We start from the raw sequence: 22,364 nt of genomic DNA, 5'->3' as shown, positions 1-22,364 counted from the left end.
TATTTTTTCGTGGATTTTTTTGGCTATCCCTCCTCCTTATCCTGCTGTGGTATTTGGAGGAGATGTGTTTATATTAAGTTTTATTAATAATTGATATTGAATAAAAAAAAAATATGACGGTGTTCTTCTCGATATTATAAGAAGTAGAAACATTATGCATGGAAACTAATTGTTTTCAGTGAAGTATAAATTTTATTCTGGTCTTCAGAAGACATCGGGGGAAGGGGGGCACATTCTAGAAAAGACATTCTTTTGGAACAAGGAGAGGAACTATTAATGGTGTGACCATATGGTTCACATCGAGAGCAGAGCGCCTGATCTTTGCACTGGAAAGTCAGTAGTCTGATTTTATGACCCGAGGAACAGCGCTTTGCGAGGAATACAAATGATTGTACACAAAACTTTTCGTATCCAACTTTCACGGACACTTCCAAGAAAACATCCATATAATGTCTCATTTCAAAATTCATTTTGAATACTCTAGACTTTCCAAACTAAAATACTTTCACGCAATTGTTTAAACTAGTTTAAAGTGTTTTACTTAGGTCTTCATTATAGTCAGTCGGAACACCTTTCAGGACATCTATAAACAGTGAGATTTCGCAATCACAAAAACACGAGGAGTACTGCTTTTAAAACTTTTGGAAATTTTGTTCACAGTATGTTTTGATTTAACAACAAGTTTCCATTCAGAGCTACATTTGGCAATTTCACCTGAGGCCTCAGGGCAAAGTTGGTCGACATAGTATTATGGGCACTAGGTGAGGCCAGGTTAGATGAACAGTTATTTAACACAGCAGTAAAAGTCAGATCTGTAGCTGAAGTAGATAATACGTTGGTATCATTTCTCATTGGCCAGACCAGGACCAAACGCATCGCAATCTTTAGAAAAGGATCCAGTTTTCGAGAAATTTCATTCGCTTTCGAGACTATAGTGGATGGAACTACTTCCATAATTGCTGCGATTTTGAAAGACGGGAATATCACAAAAGTAGGAATAGAATTTTACAGCTCAAGGAATGAGCCCTTAAACAGCTCTCTTGTTGCAGTAGCCTTCTAGTTTCTGCTAGTCAGTAGGGGACTTTGGCTCATACGTTTCCTTTCAATCTCGTTCGTTGTCTGCTATGAATTGGCAAATAGAATATTTTATTTTGAAATTTAAAAGCGTGAAGATAAATCTTAACTTTTTGGAAGAACATGTTCCGGGGTTATTAGGCAAGAGAAGGCGTAAGATCAAGAAATATAGCGATATTTTATATCTTCTAAAGGTAGGTTACAGTTCTTTCATCAAGCTTTCACAACATTGTTCACAATCAGCAGGCCTAGTTGGAAATGTATTTTTATCTAGTAAACTAGATAGTGTCTTAATATTCAGATGAGCAAATTATTGCGGTTCTTTCACATTAAGATTCCAGATACAAGCTTTTCTGGTAAAATTGCAGAATAGCATCTCTCCAGTGCAGACATGCTAGAAGAAAGAGATAAATTTTCTGGGATACCACTGGATGGCTAATTTGACAGTGTATATATATACAAATCTTTGAATTAGCCAACTGACCAACCAGTATTTCAAGCCTAGGAGTCCAGCTGGACATAAGGAAACATATTAAGAAAACAATTCCTAGGCCTACTCCATAATATGCAGGATAATCCTAGTTGACACATTTTGCAGGGGGGAGAGCCTTTATCTTCACTTCTTGGTCAATATCTACCAAATCATATTATTGAGTTAGGAATAAAGTGAATACACCATTTGATGCCTTTTTTTATGCTGATTACAAATATAATAACCATTTCTACCGGAAATGAATTTCAGCCCCCCCCCCCTATATAGGCTATACCTAACCCAACCTAACCTTGAATTGGCATACATAGGGGGGGGGATGAAATTCATTTCCAATAGAAATGCTTATTATATTTGTAATCAGCATAAAAAAAGGCATTGAATGGTGTATTCACTTTAGTCCTAACTCAATAATATGATTTGGTAGATATTGACCCACTTCTTTCCTTTTTTTTCCAGTTTTTCTAAGAAATCCATGGATTTTCTAGAACCTATATATCCACAGTATATATACCCTCACCCCCCTAATGTGAAAATATACACCTAGAATTGCATCCTCAATCTAAATATAACATCCATTTGCATCACAAATGACATTTACTCCCATATTATCCATGTGGTGGATGTCCAAATTTTCTGATTAGCTTGCTAATGAGACAGGTTAGTTAAGCAATAGATCTATTTTTAGAATCAGAATTTTATCTTGGACCTAAATATAACATTCACTTTTATCAGAAATTAACTTTTGCCCCCCCCCCCCCTCACCCCGACACCCAAATAATGCTTTGAAGTATTTGAATACCTCCTCTTTTCACCTTCCTGAGAAGTTCTGAATTCCCTTAATCTTTCCTTATGACATCCTCCCACCCCATTTGGGGACAATATGCTTTTAGTTTGGCCCTAGGCAGCTGGCCAACAAGTCAGATTATGTCCTAGCCATCTCATCCTTTCAGGGGCCAATATAGAACAAAATTTTGGGAAAGGCCCAATATGACAAGGGTGCTAATGAGCAAAATCCTGGGGGGGGGGAAATGTGATAAAGGTCCCAATAATTGATCAAATTGACAAATTTATTCTGGTACTTATGTGTTATATAATACACACTCACAAAGGGAAGTTTGGTGAATGCTAATGAAATAAAACAAAATATAATGAGAATACAATACTTTAATAACAAAATTATGAAAACTACAACAAAGGATTATAGAAGAGGGCAGGTAATGTCTCATGTTTGCAATGCAAGTTCTCAAGTGTGTATCATATAACGAATAAGTACATTTATTCTAAAAAAAGACTAATCAAAAAACAGGATAAGAGGGCACCATAAGAAATCTTGAGGGGACCCAGGGTCCCCCCAGCTGCATTTTTCCATCTTCCATTTTTCAGAGTGCCCAAACTTCATGACCATGCTTGATCACTGTCAACACTATAGCTTCCAATATTCTAATCATGGTTTACAGACTTATCTTCCTATTCTTCCAAACTTTTTCCAACTGTAAAAAAAAAACACCCTGAGGCTTGGCTATTCTGCTTTTAACATCTTCACTGCACCCACTGTCTTTACTAATAATCAGGATCAAATCTACAGCATTTTCATTGGGGGGGGGGGGGGCAAGAGGGGTCAAGATCTGGATATTCAAGTAGCATGGTCTATATAATAGATTTTTCTCCACATTATTGGAGGGGCAAATGACCCCCCCCCGTTGCCCCTCTCAAATGACACCCCTGCTAATAATACTACCTAGGTAAGTCAAGCTGTCCAATTGGCCAGTCTCCTGGTTACCTAACTTCACCTCTTCATGTTCACTTATTCCTAGTTTTAGCAACTTTATCTTCTTGACATTAATTTTCAAACCTATTCTTGTACCCTGAACTCACAAAATCATTGTAAGTTCATTCATTTTGCTAACATTTTCATATAGGATGCTTAAATCATCAATATATTGTAAGCTTAGGAGAGTTTTACTTCCTCATTTGATTCTTTGTTCTCCCATTGCCTTTGCTGTGCTCCTTGCCATTAATGTGCAAATATATACCCTGAATTGTAATATATCCACTGAATTTTCTGTAAATCAAACTGATACAATAGTTTTTCAAAATAATAGAAAATTAAGTGTATATAGGAAATTCAGGTTATATATTCACACATTAGGGGGTGCTTAAAGTTCATTTATGACAAAAATCTATGTAATATTTGGGTTCAGAATAAAATTCTATATCTAAAGATGTGTCTGTTTCTAATCTATTTCATTAGTGAATTAATTAGAAAATTTACCCAAAAGAGAGTTTTTTTTCAATTGCTAATGTTGTACTCTTTTGATGGTTTAAGTTGTGTCTTTGTCAATTCTGTCCCCAGCCCCCCTCCCCCCTCATAGGGGCTCCATATAAAGCCTTAGGATATATGTAGGAAATCATAATAAAAAACATAACACAATTCAGGCCTTCATACTTTAAAGTATACACAATAGGCTGGGTAAAATCCCAGTTTAAGAGCTTATTGCTATCTCAAAAATTAGTTATAGTTATGTAAATGAATTTCAGGAATGATTCCAAGCTCAAAAATGAAACCTTGGAAGATAGCACCAAGCTACTGAGTCAGCAATTTTCTGATTCCAATGGTTTAGAAGATCACAAACCTGAAACAACTATTACTTATGATAATTTTGAAAATAAAATACCTTAATTGTCAGTTTTCTATATCTTTTTCATTGGCGTTAGCTTTTGAAAATGTAATTCTTCCTATTTCAGCAAAATTTTAAGCCATATCAATGGTTTTATCCTAAATATAAAAAAATAGGTTTACAGAACTTTAAAGCATATAAATTGGTATTGAACAAAGTTATAAGGCTCATAATACTTTTCTTGTGCTTTGTTTAAGCAAAAGGTGTGATTTTGCAAAGTTTCACTTTTATCACACAAAGATAGCTAAAGGTCAGTGCCCTCTGGAGGGAGAAAAGTGGAGGTAGGTGCTTCAAAATATCTTCTCAGATAATCAAGACCCTGGACACATTCCTGAGAGTTTCATTCACCTAAATCAACTTCTTTCTAAGATAGCATAAACCCCCTAATAGCCTCAAAGTTTGTTGAAGATCAATGCCATTTGAGGAAGAAGAGGTGAAGGTAGATGCTCCAAAATACAACAGAATACTAACAGACTAAACACATACATCAATGCAAGTTCCAATCTTTAGGTACTGTACTTACAAGTTAGTTAATTATGAATTTCGTCATTTCACACACTTCTATAATTATAAAATATCTTTTTCAATTAATTCACAGAATTTATGATTCAATAGTTTTGTCAATTTTGCATTCAATTTCATTTTCTAAATTCTTTTCAATATATTCCCAAGACAGTTTAGTCTCTGAATTTGTTTTTGAAAGTTTTATTCTCATAACACAACTTTTTTTTATTTTTAATAATAATAGTAAAGCCTGAATAAGGCCTAAAATAGCGCTTTGAGCTTTCTACCTTTGTTAATCCTGAGTTTTGAGTTTTTTAATGCTTGTAAAAAAATTTTTTTATTGAAACTCAAATGGCTATTTGCTAGACCAATTTTTTGAGCACTTGAAATAAGGAAAAGGTAGACATAGGGGTTATACTGAAGAGTAGGGCTCCTCTGAATGAAACATGATAATAAAATAAATAAGAGTAATACCATTAAATTCCTTATTGAATGCTCTTTCCAAATATCACAGTAATCTTTCTCATAATGCACCCCTCCCCACTTTAGTCCCAGATTTCTCCTAGAATATGTACTAAATTAAAAGAAAATACTTTTATTAACAGTAAATTAAAGGTTAACATTTTCTATTTATTTAACAATTGCTTGTTCCCAGCTTTGCCCTGGACTAGATGAACAATGATACAATCCAATTAAATCTTATGAAGTTTTAAATGAAAATTATCATAGTGAAACTTCTTGAGAGATAAGAGAATTAAAGTGAAATGACCTAAGTTGCTTTTTGTATTTTATCTCTTTCCCATTAATAAATATGTTTTATATTCAAAGGATTGTTTTCAATCATCTATATTCTATTATCCTTTGACCTAAACATAATCAAACCATTTACCAATGGTGCTGTGACACTATTGTTAGGTGCAGTCCAAAGTGGCTGTATTCACTACAGAGTGCAGTTATGTTCAAAAAGTAGAAATTTGCAATAAGAGTTGTTTATTGTGATTAGTTATACTAGTTTTTTAGTAAGTGTATGCTGAATACAGACCTAAGGTGCCACTTCCCTGGCACTATCTTTTCTGCACATTGCCTACTGCCAAAGTTTTCTCTTCTGGATTTTTTTTTAATTATTAGATCATAAGTCAAAGCTTCTTTAAAGTCATTGCCATGTTTTAGGTACAAGTAGCAGTGGCGTCAGTTACGAAAATTAGGCAGGATGTATTTTCAATATCCCGGGGGAGGGGGGCAGTTTTTTAAATTTCCCATGAAAACACACAAAAACACAAATTTTCCATGAAAACAGAAATAAATATTAATAGAAAATTTAGGGTGTAGGGGGTGGGGCAATTTTTCGTTTTATCTCTTTTACACTAGTCAATATATTTTCATATTGAAAGGTTTGTTTTCAAACCTTGTATTTTGGTTGTTATATTCACTTCACAATTTATTGGTTGATATTGAGAATTTTTATGCTGATGATTGACTTTTTTTCTTGTTGAACTACACACTTAATTTTGCAATAACAGACCTGATTTTTTCAGTATTAGAATATTTTACTGTGGAATTGGAAACAAATCCTTAATTGCAATTTTAAGATCTAGGCAGAGTTAGTTCCAAAACTTTAGCATTCTAAGAAGAAATTAATAGGGTTCACCAAAGTGTTCCTTTAACAAACTATTTACCTCCTCAATACTGTTTACTTACTTCCAGAATGGTATTCTAATCTTGCGTATGAACTTGACGACAATTTTATTGTCACCAAAGATATCTATTGGTCTTTTCAAAATCTTAGCAAATTTTGCATTGAGTAAAATTAGGGGTACTTGTATGATATACCCCCTACAGCTCAAGAAGTAAAGTTAGGTTAATCCTAATAAAACGTACTTAAGTATAATAAAAATATAATACTTTGGAAACAAATCTGGTCTATATATTTGCACATTAGGGGGGGGGGGTAGGGATCAAGTACAGCGGGCCTGCTTGCAAAATATGTTAGCTACAATAATTCTGATATTATGAATTAAGAATTGTTTTCTGACTTCACACTTTCCAAATAATTCCCCCCCCCCTAATGTGCAAAAATACAGCCCAAATTATATATTTCCCATCTATTACGTCAATTCTCTTTGTCTTTTCTCATGCTAAGTTGAAAAAAAAACTAGCGAAAGAAACCAGTTTACAGTGCGTCAATGCATGAACAACTTGAGCTGCAGGGGTATATCATACAAGTATCAAATTAGGTATAATTGCACTTTCTGTGAAGTCTAGCAGCATTAGCCTCTTGTACAAACACTAAATAAACTGGTATTAAAAAATTCCGTTACTCAAAGAAGTAGTGAAATTTCATTTCGTGAGTAATCAAAAATCACCTTGGAGGGACAACATACCAAAACTTAAATGCACAGCCAAATTACATAACAATTTCAAGCCTGTTCCCCATTAAGCTGTACTTATGCATATTTTGCACTGTAGATTTGTTTTTCTACTATAGTGCTTCTGAAGGATATCTTGCCTTGTTTGTTATAGGATACTATGATTAATAAACATAAATAAAAAAAAAACGAGCAAAAATGGGGTTTTTATAGGCAAAATGAAAATACTGAAAAAACACAACAAAGCGAATATTTCGAGAGGACAAACGCCTCTCTTCTTCAGCGCGAAACGAAATAATGTATCCAAGGAAAGTGCCGAAGAAAACAATAACAAAAAACACACGCGGAAAGTCAATGTGAAAAGAACCAAAAAACCAAAGAAAAAAACAAAAACTTAAAAGATGAATAAAATTCAATAAAAGCCAAAATTATAAGAATTAAAACCAAATACCTAACAACCATAAAAGCGAGTTATTCGCCAATATCTGCAATTTGCACAAAATCCAAAAAATTATGAACTGCCATCGGCGGATACTAGCAAACAACGGAGAAAGAAAAGAAAACAATTCATTCACTCAAAAACAAAACGAACCAGCAATTAAATAAGTTGGAGAACTATGTCATCTGATTTCGGATTTTAATTAATGCATTTCTTGCAGACACCCTTTGAGACCCAAGGGGTTGTTCACGTGTTTGATTATATGACTGGGAAAGTGGTTCAAGGTTTATTTCAGGGATTACTAAAGTATCGGCTTCTTTTTTGAGAAAACCGAAATATGACTCGTTTATTCTTAAATCACCGGAATCTCTGTTTAAATCTAGACCTAAATGTTGGTATTTATAAATTTCAACAGCTTCTCTGTAGTGCTGGACAATACCTTTGTCATGCGAAATAAGGCTAGCTTGATTAAACAAAATAGTATGGTCTGGTTTTTCAAACATGTGCTCTGCAAGGGCAGAGTCAAAATTTTCTGGTTTTTCCGCTTTTTAAGTGTATTATTAATTGAACTAGAGTGCTGAGTTAATCTATCCGTTAGTCACTGATCAGTTCTTCCGATATACCAAAGACCAAACAAACAAGGAATTCTGTAGACACCGGAGTTTTCACCTATCGGAATAGGGTCTTTACCTTGATAAATTTGGGATCGGATAGTTTTTCTGGGTCTATAATAAGTGTAAATGTTATTTTTCCTTAGATTTTTTGAAATGTGGTCTGAAACCCCTTTAACGTATGGGAGACCAAGACAAACTGAATTTTCCCTTTGATTTGTGTTTTCTGTGGAACTTTCTGATAATCTTTTAATGCGTTTTGCAATTACAGAATTTATTAAACTAATTCAGGATAATTCAAAAGGAAAATAATTCAAAGCACATTTTTGAAAAACCAGACCATACTATTTTGTTTAATCAAGCTAGCCTAATTTCGCATGACAAAGGTATTTTCCAGCACTACAGAGAAGCCATTGAAATTTATAAATACCAACATTTAGGTCTAGCTTTAAACAGAGATTGCGGTGATTTAAGAATAAACGAGTCATATTTTGGTTTTCTCAAAAGAGAAGCCGATACTTTAGTAATCCCTGAAATAAACCTTCTACTACTTTCCCAGTCGTATAATCAAACACGTGGACAACCCCTTAGGTCTCAAACAGTGTCGGCCAGAAATGCAATAATTAGAATCCGAAGTCGGATGACATAGTTTTGCAACTCAATTAATTGCTGGTTCGTTTTGTTTTTTGACCGAAGGAATTGTTTTCTTTTCTTTGTCAGCTTTTCGCTAGTATCTGTCGATGGCAGTTCATAATTTTTTTGGGTTTTGTGCATATCGCGGATATTGGCGAATAACTCGCTTTTATGGTTGTTAGGTATTTGTTTTTAATTCTTTTAAATTTTGGCTTTTATTGAATTTTATTCATCTTTTAAGTTTTGGTTTTTTGGTTCTTTTCACATTGACTTTCCGTGTTTGTTTTTTGTTGTTTTTCTCTTTGGCACTTTCCTTGGATACATTATTTCGTTTCTCGCTGAAGAAAAGAGGCGTTTGTCCTCTCGAAATATTCGCTTTGTTGTGTTTTTTCAGTATTTTCATTTGGCCTATAGAAACCCCATTTTTGCTCATTTTTCTTTCTTTATGTGATGTCAGGCCAATTTAAGAAATTATCTTTGACGAATAAATGTTTAGCTGGACAGCAAAACAGAAGGCCATCACTATAAGCTATACAAAAATGTATGTTAATGCTGCTTAGTCACTGGAAAGGTTTAGAGTAATGATTGGTTTGCTTCTCTAACAAAAGTATTGCAAGAGCAACAATGTTTCATCAACTTGGAAAGAAGGAATATTGGTGTATTAGTCAGACAAAAAGATGTAAAAGGCATATAGAGGAAAAGCCCACCAGTTGTCTGTGTTATCTTGCTCTTTTATCCTGAAAAAGAGTAGATGGTGTTTTGACTGTTTGTCTGAGCCTTCCTCTGAGATAATATAGGAAATTAAATATAAAAAAAATAATATGGGATGTGGCTTTAGCTACAACCATCCCTATCCCCAAATGCTGCCCGTTACTGATGCTCATTTGTTAGCTATTATCAACAAATCTTTTACCATCAAAGATTTATCAAAATTTTAGCCTTGCAAAGGACTCTCTCCTATTCCTCGTTTACCAAAAAGAGAATATGCCAATTTGAACAACCTTAAGATTGTTTGAACAGGTTATTTCATGCTCAAGCTTATAAGAAAGAACATTAAATTCCAAGCGTTTCATGAGCCTCATAATCGACGCATTAAAATTGAAGAATGCCATAAAGTTTATTACTGAGTTTGCTCAAATTTGTATCCGGTCAGTTTAGTTGGGTCACTTTCAAAATGTCTGTGTTAGACTGTTTTGGCTAAGAAATTCTAATTTCTTATTTGTGCTGCAATGGTCAATCTTTGGAAATACCATGAAAATGGGGTAAAATGGACAATAGCAATATTTTTGTAATTTAAAGAGTTGCTGTGCTTTTGTACTGGAACTGTAATTGTTTTAATTTTAAAGATTTTAGTCTAGAGTCTAGAGCCTATTTATGCTGCATCATTGGCCTTAGAAACGTTGTTCTCCGGGCTTAAATTTAAGTCCGGAGAACATTCCTCCTAAGCCAGACACAGAGCTTCAACCCTTGCAAGTAGAGATAGGAGCTTGCATACACCTTCCTGGAACCAAATTTGGCTGCCAATCCATTCTTGAAAAAAAAATTTCCTAAGACAACCATTTTTGATGTCACAAAAAGCTATTAATGTCTTGAAAATTAGTTTTAGGTTTTGCATGAACAGCATACATCTCCCAATTCTTATGAAATCATGCACTTTTTATTTTAATGTGCTGTCTTGTATGGGGTGAAAGGGGGCCGGGGCACATTGTTGTACCTCAATTATTGGCATTAGTATTGTTATTGTCTTTAGTCTGCACTATGAGGCTTTTTTTGTACTCACGCAGTTTGTTCATCAAAGACGAAATATTTTGAATGAAGACAAGTAAGCTCCAGTTAATTGACACTATGCTTCTCCTCAACTTGGCTGTAGCAACTCCATAAGTGTTATATCTCATTTTTTTTCTTTTTCTTTTTTTAATGCTATTTATCGCCCATCCCCTTAAACTAAGCTTGCTTAATCCAATGGCTGAATCAATGGTCGTGTCAATTGACTATTCTCCAAATGGTTTGAAATTTCAATATGTCTCTAAATGTAATAAATCTCCTTTTAGAAATATTTGGTACCCAGAAACATACTTTTTTAGGAAAGCATATCCTACTATTAGAAAACTTCATTTTTAGAAACTACAGCTTGAACACCAAATTAGCAGTGTTTGAAAAAGCAACAGTTCATCAGTAACCCTGGGTCTAGCATCTGTTGGGGTTCATTTAGATAAAGTATATATCATATATCTCATCAAAAATATGCCAACTAATGTTGTTAACGGGGGAGGGGGGGGAGCAAAGTAGAACTTTCCCTTAGACGCTGAAAACTTACCGACGCCTATATTAAAACCTAAAACCCTATTTTTTAATTTTTCTCTGAGTAAAACATTAGCTATTTAACCTGAATGGGTTGGAATTACAGTTGGAATGTCAAATTTTGTGTGCTTCCACTAGTGCAATAATTACTACTTTCGTGAAAATTCTTATTTATGGGGCCTGGTACAAACATATAGCCAAAAGAAAAAAAAAGGAAAATAGGTTGAAAAGGGTCTAAATGAGAGGAAATTGGTTCTAGTATACATGTGTTCTCACAAATTTATCATATCTTGCAACTTATTTTCGATTCTCAGAGGATGTGAGAAATAAGTAAATTATTTGAGTTCATTGGCCTATGAACTAAAATTAAGCATATTTAGTTATTTTGACTCATTGGGATTTTACCCAGTATCAACAACCTTCAATTGTATATTATGATAAATTATATTTTCATTCTTTTTTTGCTCTGCTGAAAGCAATTACTGGGTCTACGAACAGGTGATTTACATGACTGTTTGTGATTTTCCATTCCACTGTCTTGGAAAATTAGCCCCATTTCCATATTTGTTTCAACTCTTTCTTTTGTTGAAAAAATCCGTCTGTGAAGGCGGGTGTGGCATAAATATTGTTTAAATTGCCGATTTTTTCATATGTGTGCTTCTTTCAAAATACCCTCTCTCCAATGTAAATTCCTACATACAGGCCTGATGATTGTTATTATGCTGATACTTATTCGCTGATTTTTCAGGAATAGCATATTTTCCTAATATGCAGAATATATCCGTTTATTTCAATTAAATGATGCTAGGTTCAAACAAGTCTGACCCTTAAGAGGGAGAGAGGACCATAAACAAGGCCGTACCCAGGATTTTTTTCCGGAGGGGGTTTTATTCAAACAACAATTTTTTTTTTTTTACACAAAAAAAACAAAATTTGTTTATATCCATTTTTGTTACGTTTTTACGTGTCAGACAAATGTTTCGAGGGGGGGGGGGTTCAATCCCCCCCTCTGGGTACGGCCTTGACCATAGAGTTTACTCCGAGGCAAGTCAAAAACAGAAAGCAATTCTAGCGAAAACGGTTTCAAATGAAAACAGTATGTTACATAGTGCAACTCTTGCATGACACAGTGAATCCACATTTCAGTACTAAATAGCAATAAAATACGCGTGTGCAACATATGTGAGATACGCACTTTCGTTTTGAGCTCTACGGTGTATTTAAATAAATCGAAAATTTACAGCACACTTTAAAATGTGTGATAGTTTAATTTGTATCCCTAATCCCCAGGTCCCCAACATTCTTCCTCAAAGAGACTCTCAAGGTTCACTTCAATGAAAAAAGGGTTCAGAGACCAATGAAGTAATATATGCAATATCGAAGCAGAAAACACGTTTAAACTAGAAATGTTGAGCATAAATCATTCTTATACATTGACAGCTTGTTGCTTTTATTCAAAAGAAAACTTATTGCTTATTAAACACATTTATGTAGCAAAAATAATGCTGAAATATTCTCACTATTTAACTATAATAAACAGTTGTGCAAAACACAAAAATTGGGAACATTTATAAGCCATTATGGTAAAAAAACTAAACTTACTGATCCAGTAATTTAAATCTAGTATTATTAGATTCAACAAAGATATCTGTAGTTCTCGACAAAGGGGTCGAGTTTCTCCTTTTTTTCGTATCCCTTTTTTCTCCAATGATGGGCATGTTCCGGAGTTCGCTTTGGTCGACATCCTTTGATTTTAGCTTCGTCTTTTTCTTCATTGCTGGTGTTGAGCATGTATACTTTTGAAGTACCATTAATCGGGTTAAATAGTCCGTCATGTTCTGAGTTTGATGTGTCTTCTCTTTTTTCATTTGGATCAATGACAGATATTTCAGGGTTTCTATCAGAGGATTCGAGGGATTCACTATCCTCTTTTGTATTAATTATTGAGGCTTCTGGGTATATTTCGAATGATTCAGACGATTTAACATCAGCAGTTATGTGTGGTTTATCTTTTTCTTCAGTGTGGGCGTTGGCGTCAGGCACTTCAGACGCTCTGTTTGAAGCTAAGGTTGATTTAACTTTTCCTTCTGTGTTTGCTTTTGGGATAAACAGTTCAGTGTTTCTGCCAAGAGATTCAAGGGATTTGCTTACTTCTTCTGTATTTTTGCTGATGATAGACGGTTCAGTGCTTTTTTCTAATGATTCAAGTAGTGGCTGTTCAGTATATATGTATGATTTATCTTTTCCCTCAATGTTCGTGTAAGTTACAGGCACTTCGGAGCTGCTTCTACTTGAAGCCAAGTTTGATTTGTCTTCTGTATTTGTTTTAGGGATTGACAGTTCAGAATTTTCACCGATGGATTCATGAGATTTCGTTTCTTCTTCTCCATTTGTGCTGGTGGTAGACAATTCAGTGTTTCTATCAATCAACTCAAGTGGAGGTAGCTGAGTAAAAATGCGTGGTTGATCTTTTTCTTCAGTTTTGGTGTTAGGGGTAGGCACTTTGGGCCTGCATTTGTTTGAATCCGCGTTTGATGTGTCGTTGTCTTCTGTTTTGGTGATAGACTGTTCAGAGTTCCTGCCAAAAGATCCAGGGGATTTTCTTTCTTCTTCTCTATTTGGGCTGGTGATAGACAATTCACTATTTCTTTCGAGTGACAGTGTTGGTGGTAGCTCAGGAAGTATGTGTGATTTATCTGTTTCTTCAGCATTAGCGCTAGTGATAGACGCTTCGTAGGGGCTACTGATTGATCTATTAAGCAAAAGCTCAGATTCCAAGCTTGACTGATACTCCAGCCTTATTTGCGCCAATGGAAAAGGCCTGACAAATCTGACAACTGATTGTAGCAGTATGATGTGCTGTAAAAGAAAATGAAGGCATAGATTTATTACAGATTTTAGAAATAGAGTTTATTGGTGAAATCTGCTTTTCAGAAATTTTGCTTTGTACCTCTTTTTGATGCTTCAAAGACTTTTTTTTTACTTGTTTTCACTTGTTTTGAATTGTGTTGCTTTGACAAGCTCTAAAAGATTATCAAGAACTGCTCATAACTGTCATCAGTTATGACTCGGAATAGGGAGAGTTATCTTCGTTAGAATATTATTTCTAAATTGTTTCTTTTTTAAGTTTAGTTTTTTCGACTCTGGAATATTTGTGTTGGATAAAATTCTGAGAAAAACAAAAACACAGGGATTTTAAATAACTTGCAGCAATGAACTTCGGGGATAGTAACAATCTGGCAATCAAGTTCAGACTTTAAATATCATTTTTACCTTCACATATATAAGACGCATTATTGAGTAGTAGCTACAGACTGCTGAAATCCTGATTTTGGCCAATTTTCTGAAAGTGTTTCTACTTGATGACACATACTTATGAGTTTTCAATTTAGCCCGGGATAATAGCTCCAGTAGCTCCTACCAAAGTCATGTTTTCGGTGGAAAAATTGGAGTGTGCTTTGCTTTGCCGCGGATAACTCTGCTATAAAGCAGCTATAATAAGATAAATTGACCCAGCAAAGTCAAAATGTTCGCTTAAAATAAAATCATTATTAATATGTTTTCTAATTAGGAAAATTCGAATTTTTCGGAAGTCGAAAAAGGTGGAAACAGCAGAGGATTTATATGAAAGCTTTTTATACTTCTGGAGACCTTTTTTTTGAAAAATAAAATCAGCGAGAATAAATTTTCAGCGAGGCATAGCAAACTGGTAGCCTATTCCAGCCAGGATTTCAGCCTAGACATCATCCTGCCATCCCCATTCAATCTAAATCCAGCCTATGAAAGATTTTAAGCCGAATTGGCCAGCCATGATAAAGAACAAAGAGAGAAAACTCAATCAAGAAACAAACAAAATGAGACTACGGCCAGTAGAGAAAAGATGAAAACTAAAACTACGGGGATATTTTGCCTGTATAAAAACGAGGCGCGTCCAGCGCAAAATAAACAAAGATTCAAAAACTAGAATAAAATAAAAACACATAAAAACCACCACCAATAATAAACTACAATTGTCGCAATAGATCCACATAGGTCACTGTCACTAATAGAGTTACTTCGATGAGACCACCAAGACACTCAATTCATTTGTATAATCTAAGTCAAGGAGAGGTTTACCTTCCCATTTGATTCCATGCTGTCCCAAAGCCTCTGCCGTTTTTTTTAGGACAAAGTTTACTAGAAAGATCCGTATAAATTTGGATAGAGCATAAATTTTGTAAAATCCCTATACTTTGTCTTAGCAAAATGTTCCAGCTTCGAAGCTGAACTTTCTAGAAATCAAATAACTTAGAATACTGATAGAACTTCATATTATCTCTCTCGTAACCCAAGTGATATTTCCGTGTGTTTCCATAAAATTTCTTTAAACTTTTGGGTAATAATACTGGAAATCCTAATTTCAAAACAAAAGACCTGATTTTTCTTTTTTTTGTCGATTTTCAAAATTTTTTATTACTTGTTAAACGTTTATTGTTTCGTAAAGTAGGTAAGAAGACATGCACTTTTATATATTCGAAATTTACACTAAGAAAGAATTTCTAAAGTTGTCATCACGCATCGATTTCCATGACATCCTAGATATAAATTTTGTTCTGTTCCAGGAGAGAAATTTGGAAGTGGTGGGGGTAAAGACTTTCGATCACCTAACCTGAACCATAATTTCAGCCGATTTTTCTCTTTTTATGGTACATACTTGTGAGTATTTTTATTCTATGGTGGTATTGGAAATCATGCAGCCCACTCTAAAATCATATTTCTGATGACAAGATTGTAATTTTTCACTGTACTGCTAATCTCTCCTTATAAGAAAGATATATTTTTTAGACAAGTTGTATAAGTTAGATAAGAAATAAGTTTGATATTCTCCAACTAGTCAAAGTTTAATAAAACTTATTTACATTTCTTGTCAGTTTCAAAAAGGACATTTGTTTCACTTATGCAGAACAAAAACCAGTCAAAATTAAAAAAAAAAGTTGTTAAGTTAAATTTTGAAATGTCTGGTCCCTACTAGGAAACCCTCCGCCAAGTCTAGACCAGAGCATAAACACAAAAACGTCTTAAACCCGTGCGCCTGGGTGGCCTTTGTATTTATTATGGCATAGAACAAAATTATCTGTGTCCGCTTTATTTCCCTGGGAAAATTTTCCCTCGAAAAAAACCTACACCCCCGCGGAAAGTCCCCCCTATTCAGTGAAAAATTCCACCTGAGAAATTCTCTCCAAACGTAAAATTGAACAACCAAAGGGAAACTTAGACAAACAAAAAGAAGAAAAAAAAGTTTGATTGTACATCAGCCGTTGTGAAGGAATATGCAATTTTATGTAAGTGCACGTCAGCTATTACGAAGGAGGAATAGTGGATCAATTTGTAGGCAGGGAGAGGAGATGCCTCAAAGAGTGCATTTTAATGCCGAAACGACCTAACTCTCATTGAACCTTCAGATAAATTTAGAATTAGTTCCATGGAAGAGGGTAGGCAGAAATTATTATCTAATTCCTCTTGATATCATCGAGTATATTTCTGGTCTACGCCTTTATTATGAAAGTAAAGAGTAACGTTAAACCCTAAAACGAACAGAATCTATTCCATATAGCAGAGGACTGCCCCCTTATAAACCCCCCTGGTGGTCGTAGAAACTTCAGCGGATGCACATTAGATAGGAAATTGAGACTTCTAGTGCCTTTTTTTAAAATTCAAAAGTGATTGGAAAGCAACCAGCCCATTTCGTATAACCTTTTTTGATATCTGGTCCTTTTGTAGCCCCTTAGGACATCTCATCAACATTTCGAGGTACCTATTTTGTCCAGAATATTTATAAATATTAATAAATTTGTGTACAGTGATGACATAACCCCCGAGTTCCTGTGATGTGGCAGTGATGTGATGTGAAGGCAGTAAATTATGCGAACTGTACTTTCGTTACAGATATGTTTTATAGTTGAAAAAGAGGGCATGTCTGATCGTAGGAGTCGAGTGGCGTGAATTTTTCAGGGATTATCTTCTTTTTCAAAAAGATCATCAACATTTTGTTGTGAGAAGAGGAGTGGTTAGGGGCCCGGAAATGAACCACAAAAACTTTTTTACTGATCAATTTGAAACTTATTGTCGTAAGTCCTTGGGCCAACGGGACTAATTTACAAAAATTAGCATAGGGATATATGTGAAGGTTCTTTACTTCTAAAATTCATTTTTAGGAAATAAAAATTCTTTGGCCAAGTAAAGAGCCCGACACACTTATATTTTTTTTCAGGCAGCAATTTCAGCAACAAACGGTAACGGTACAAAAACAGTGCACTTTGCGTGAGACTTTGAAAGATAAACATCATGGATACCAATAGTCAACTATAGTATATCAATAGTTGCATGATTGATCTCAACTTTTTAGTTAGTTCTTTTATTATTAAGTTATTTTGTTATTAATATTTATTTAATTAAAACTTTTTAATTAAATTTTGAATTCTTTTATTATTAAATTATGAAGTTCTTTTATTATTAAATATTTAATTATTATTATTTAGTTATTTTGATTTTCCTGCTGAAGAGAAGTAAGTGATTGAGGATTTTTTATGATCACGATTAAATTCAGTGCCGTTTTTATAAATCGGCCCCGAAAACTAGCAAAGATTTTCAAGCTCAAATCACTGCCGTTTTCTTGCGATTCGGCGCCGATTTGGTAAATCGGCACTGAAAATAACCACGTGCGTCTGGCCCTTAAAGCTAAATTTTGACCAATTTCAGCCAGGATTTTTTCTACTCGAAAAGAAGATACTCGAAAAAGAAGATACAGAAAATAGAATAAACTTACAAAAATAGTTTTCATGGTGTGTTTCTGCTTAATGTCTTCCTATAACTGAATTGTCGTTTTGTCATTCAGTAATAAAGTTACTTGCTGATTTTTCTGCTCTTGTGAAGAATACTAATGCCAGAAATCGCTTGTGACTAAAATTAAATGCGAAAATGGTATTGCATCATAAGGATATGATAGACAATTACATTTTTGTACTAAAATACTGTTTGTGCATCGTATATTATAGCTCAATGTTGTATTATGAAATTTTATTTGAATAAATTGAATAATGGTGGTTTTCTCACTCTGTAATAAGCTCTTCGCTAATTTTTCGGCTCTCGTGTAGAATATTAATGCCAAATAGTGGTTGTGACTAAAATATAATACAAGAACGATATTGCAATATAAAATAATATTGAAAACATGTTTTTTAGTCTTTGAGTCAAGTATTCCTCCGAGCTATCCGTCCTAGCTATAGGGAGAGGGGGTTGGGTTTTAAGTAAAAGTAACTGTAAGAATCTTTTAAGGAGCTTTGTCATCCTCCCCCTTGAAGAATTTTGAGAAGAATCTGTGAAATCTTAGAAGACCTTGCTAGAAGAATTTTTTGAAAAACACTCGAGTTTGCACGAATTAGGATATTCAGGCTGAAAAACACCCTTCTTTGGTTTTACCCTTCCCCTGAAAAACCATAAATCTTCTCCCCCCCCCCCAACCTAACCCTATGTTTGGGTTGTGTGCAAAACGCCGTAAACGGCTTATGCTAAATGATCTTCTGAGATCTTCAGATTTGAGAGCAAAAAGTAATAATCATAGGCAGCGCAATAGCGGAGCCTGAGTAAAGACGATGTTGGCACAATGTATTATTATTTAATTTATTATTATTATTTTTTTTTTTTTGGTTTGTCTTAGACCAGGGCAATTCGTATCGAAAGATTTGTTGTAGAAACTTCGAAAAGGGCTCATTTGATTGGAAATTGAAAGGACTACTGGCCTTTTTAATATCGAAAGTGATTGCAGGGCAACTAACCCCCTCCCACTCCCACCATTTTCCCAAACACATCCAATACAAATTTTGAGATAACCATTTTGTTCAGCATAGTTAAAAGGTCCGGAAATTATGTTTTTCCGGATGACAACCCCCACAGCATTTCGATAGGAAATTGAGAGGGCTAGTGCCTTTTTTAATAGTTGAAAGTGATCGGAGGGCAAATGCTCCCCCCCCACCCCCACGCCCATCATTTTCCCAAACACTTCCGATCAAAATCTTGATATAGCCGTTTTGTTCAGTGTAGCTGAAAGGTCCGGAAACTGTCTCTTTGAGGATGAAACACCACCCTCTACTTTCCTCAGGGCAAGGGTTGTAAGATATGCCCTGGGGGCATATAAGGTTTTAAATAGAAAGCGTTGTCTTAGAAACTTCAAAAAGGGCTATTGATCGGAAATTTAGAACTTGATTTCGATTGGAAATTGAGAGGACTGCTGCCCCTTTTAATAGTCAAAAGTGATAGGAAGGCAAATGTCCCCTTCCCACGTCCATCATTTCCAATTAGTTATCTTAGAAAAATAACTAATTTTACTACATAGAATTTTATCAAAAGAACATTAATAAATAAATTTTACTATCAAGATGAAATTGAAAAATTATAAATGATCTCGCTAAATTAGAAAAAAGGTGGTAAATCTTAGTAAAATTATTAACACCATCAGAACTTTGTAGGGCCTTTCGTAGATAGAACACTTTTAGCCGTTCCGTAGGAGTAAAAGCTCATTATCTGATTCCCTTCGCCTTTCCTCCCTCCCCCAGAATATAAAATTTTAAGTTGCCTGACCCCCTCTCCAATTTTCTGTAAATTTCAAGTGCATCCTGCAAGCCTTCTACAAGATTTTGCTGAAATGTTATGTGTATAGACTCGACACGCTTAATGTCTTCCGATTTACCTCTGTTCCTTCCCTTAAGTCAAAACTCTGGGTCCAATTGACCCCCTAATACTCCCAAAAGTTTCAATTTAACTTCCCAAGCCTTTTATGAGATATTACTGATACCCTTTTTTTGTAGATATTCTTTGCCTAAGGCCTTCCAGACATAAACTTCAAGCAAATCGAAAAAGAAGCTACAACTAATAAACCTAAGGGTATTAAGGCGAAAATTTGGGCAATATTGTAACTGTATTGAAATAAATAGAAAAACACTATGCCAATATAGGTTGTCAAGAGTACGTATCAGCAAAGCTTCAGGACCGGTTGATGGTATTAAGTTAAAAATTTCATCGTGTGATGAAGGGGATGTTGAAAAAAGGTGCTATTTGTATACTGCTACTACAACTATTGCTACGCATAATTACTGAACCTTTTAACAATGCTGAAAAAATTGATGTCTCAAAACTTTGTTTGGATATTTGTTATGGGAAATGATGGGCTTGGGGGGGGGAGGTTTCTCTCAAATCACTTTGACTCTTAAAAAGAGCACTAGAACTTGAAATTTAGAATCAAATGAGACCCATCTGAATTTAATACGACCACCCATTCCATAAAAGACCTCATATACACCCAGGGCATAACTTCAAGCCCTTGCACCAGGGCTCTGGGGGGTTGTGCCAACCCTGGAAGCATTGTTATATGTTCTTTTGACTATTTATTAACAAAATTGCCATCGCACAATTTCAATCAGATGCATTTGGTGAAAAGATGGGTAGTTGGGGGGTGGGAGGGTAGTGCTACTTGACTTCTATCACTATTGACTCTTAAAAGGGAAGTAAGACTTTCAATTTCAACCAAATGAGCCACCTATAAAGTTTATAAAACCATCCCTTCCATAAGAACCTTAAATGCCCCAGGGTCATGACTTACAACCCTCGCCCTCAGGCTCTGGTGGTTTGTATCAACCTCAAAAGCCTTTTTTATAAATGATATTTGGACTATTTGAATAAATGGACTGTCTCAAAGTATCTATTGAATACACCTCAGGAAAACGCGACGAGTTTGTGTGTGTGTGTTGGGGGGGGGAGGGTAGGGGTAGCTACGCTCTGATCACTTTGACTCTTAAAAAAGGCACCAGAACTTATGATTACCAATCTAATGAGTCCCCTCCAAAGCATATACGACCACTCTTTTTATAAGAACCTTATATAGCCCGAGGGCATAACTTACAACCCTTTCCCTGAGAGCTGTAGGGGGGGGATGTCTTCCTCACAGACATAATTTCCAACACATTCGAATACGATAAATACAATTGTTATCTCTAAATTTTGATTGGAAGGGTTAAGGCAAATGATGAGCGTGGAGGGGGGGGGCTGTTTGCTCTCAAATCTCTTTGAGTCTTGAAAAGGGCACTATATCTACCAATTTATATGTTTATATGTCCAATTATATGTTGTTTGGACTATTTAAAAAAAATGCTATTTTATAATTTCAATCAGATGCGTTTGGTGAAAGGAGGGGTTTAGGTGGGGGGGGGGGGCTAAATGCCCTACTTTTGATGCTTAAAAAGGAATTAGAGCTTCCAATTTTCAACCCAATGAGCCTCTTCTAAAGTTAAACAACCATTCCTTCCATAAAAACCTTTATTGCCCCCTGGGCATAACTTACTATCCTTGCCCCTAATCTCTGGGGTTTGTTTCAACCCCAAAAGCCTTGTTATATGATGTTTATACTATTTTGAATAGAATATGGCTATATCAAAACTTCTATTAGATGTATTTTGGGACAATAGACGTGTGTGTGTGTGGGGGGGGGGTAGCTGCCCCCCGGTTACTTTGGCTCTTATAAAGAGCACTAGAGCGTCTAATTACCAATCCAATGAGGCCCCTCCGAGGTTTATATGACCATACTTTCTATAAAAACCTTATATGCCCCCAGGGCATAACTTATGACCCTTGCCCTGGCGGCTGGGGGGACTTGTTATCCTTAAAGACATAATTTTCGGACCTTTCAGATATCTTGAAAAATATGGCTATCTCAAAATATTGATTAGAAGTGTTTGGGGAAATGACTGGCGTGAGGGGGGGGGGTCATTTGCCCACTGAACACTTTCGACTAATAAAAAAGGCACTAATTCTCTCTATTTCCAATCGAATGAGCCCTTTTTTAGGTTTCTACAACAACAATTTCTATAAAAACTTTATATGCCCCAAGGGTATAACTTACAACCCTTGTCTTGAGGGCTGTGGGGGGGGGGGTGTCATCATCAAATACATAATTTCCAGACCTTTCAATTACGTTGAACAAAGATGGCCATATCAAATTGTTGATCAGAAGTGTTTGGGAAAATGATGGGCGTGGGGTGGATGATTCTCCCTCCGATTATTTTCGACTATTAAAGGGCAATAGCCCTCTCAATTTCCAATCGAATGATCTCTTTTTGAAGTTTTTACAACGATTGCTATATAAACCTTATACACCCCCAGGGCATAACTTACAACCTTAGCCCTGAGGGCTGTGGGGGGGGGGGGTTGTCATACTCAAAGACATAATTTCTGGAC

General features: G+C 35.2%; 2 protein-coding genes across 5 annotated transcripts in view; one reads left to right on the top strand and one right to left on the bottom strand.

Annotated features, from left to right (window-relative positions):
• The first annotated feature begins 1,161 nt into the window (after nucleotides 1-1,161).
• Nucleotides 1,162-22,364, top strand: part of tun (N-terminal glutamine amidase tungus) — a 402,893-nt gene continuing 381,690 nt past the window's right edge. For 2 of the 4 annotated variants that reach the window (XM_089098725.1, XM_089098726.1), the window contains exons 1-2: nucleotides 1,174-1,268; nucleotides 15,701-15,794. The gene's annotated coding sequence lies outside the window, so the exon portion shown is untranslated. Of the gene's footprint in view, nucleotides 1,269-15,700; nucleotides 15,795-22,364 lie in introns of all 4 variants that reach the window. The other 2 variants (XM_089098727.1, XM_089098728.1) reach the window with 2 other exon arrangements.
• Nucleotides 12,550-17,981, bottom strand: LOC148945134 (uncharacterized). The gene is made up of 2 exons (XM_089098723.1): nucleotides 17,905-17,981; nucleotides 12,550-13,958 (listed from the first exon to the last, which is right to left on the bottom strand). The coding sequence occupies exons 1-2, from the start codon at nucleotides 17,917-17,919 to the stop codon at nucleotides 12,735-12,737; spliced, it is 1,239 nt and encodes a 412-aa protein (XP_088954849.1). The 5' UTR covers nucleotides 17,920-17,981; the 3' UTR covers nucleotides 12,550-12,734.

The sequence above is a fragment of the Artemia sp. Qi Xiang Cuo genome, chromosome 13 (genome assembly GCF_049724085.1).
Source record: "Artemia sp. Qi Xiang Cuo chromosome 13, ASM4972408v1, whole genome shotgun sequence".
In the NCBI taxonomy this organism is placed as follows: domain Eukaryota; kingdom Metazoa; phylum Arthropoda; class Branchiopoda; order Anostraca; family Artemiidae; genus Artemia; species Artemia sp. Qi Xiang Cuo.
This window is presented reverse-complemented; position numbering and strand designations above follow the sequence as displayed.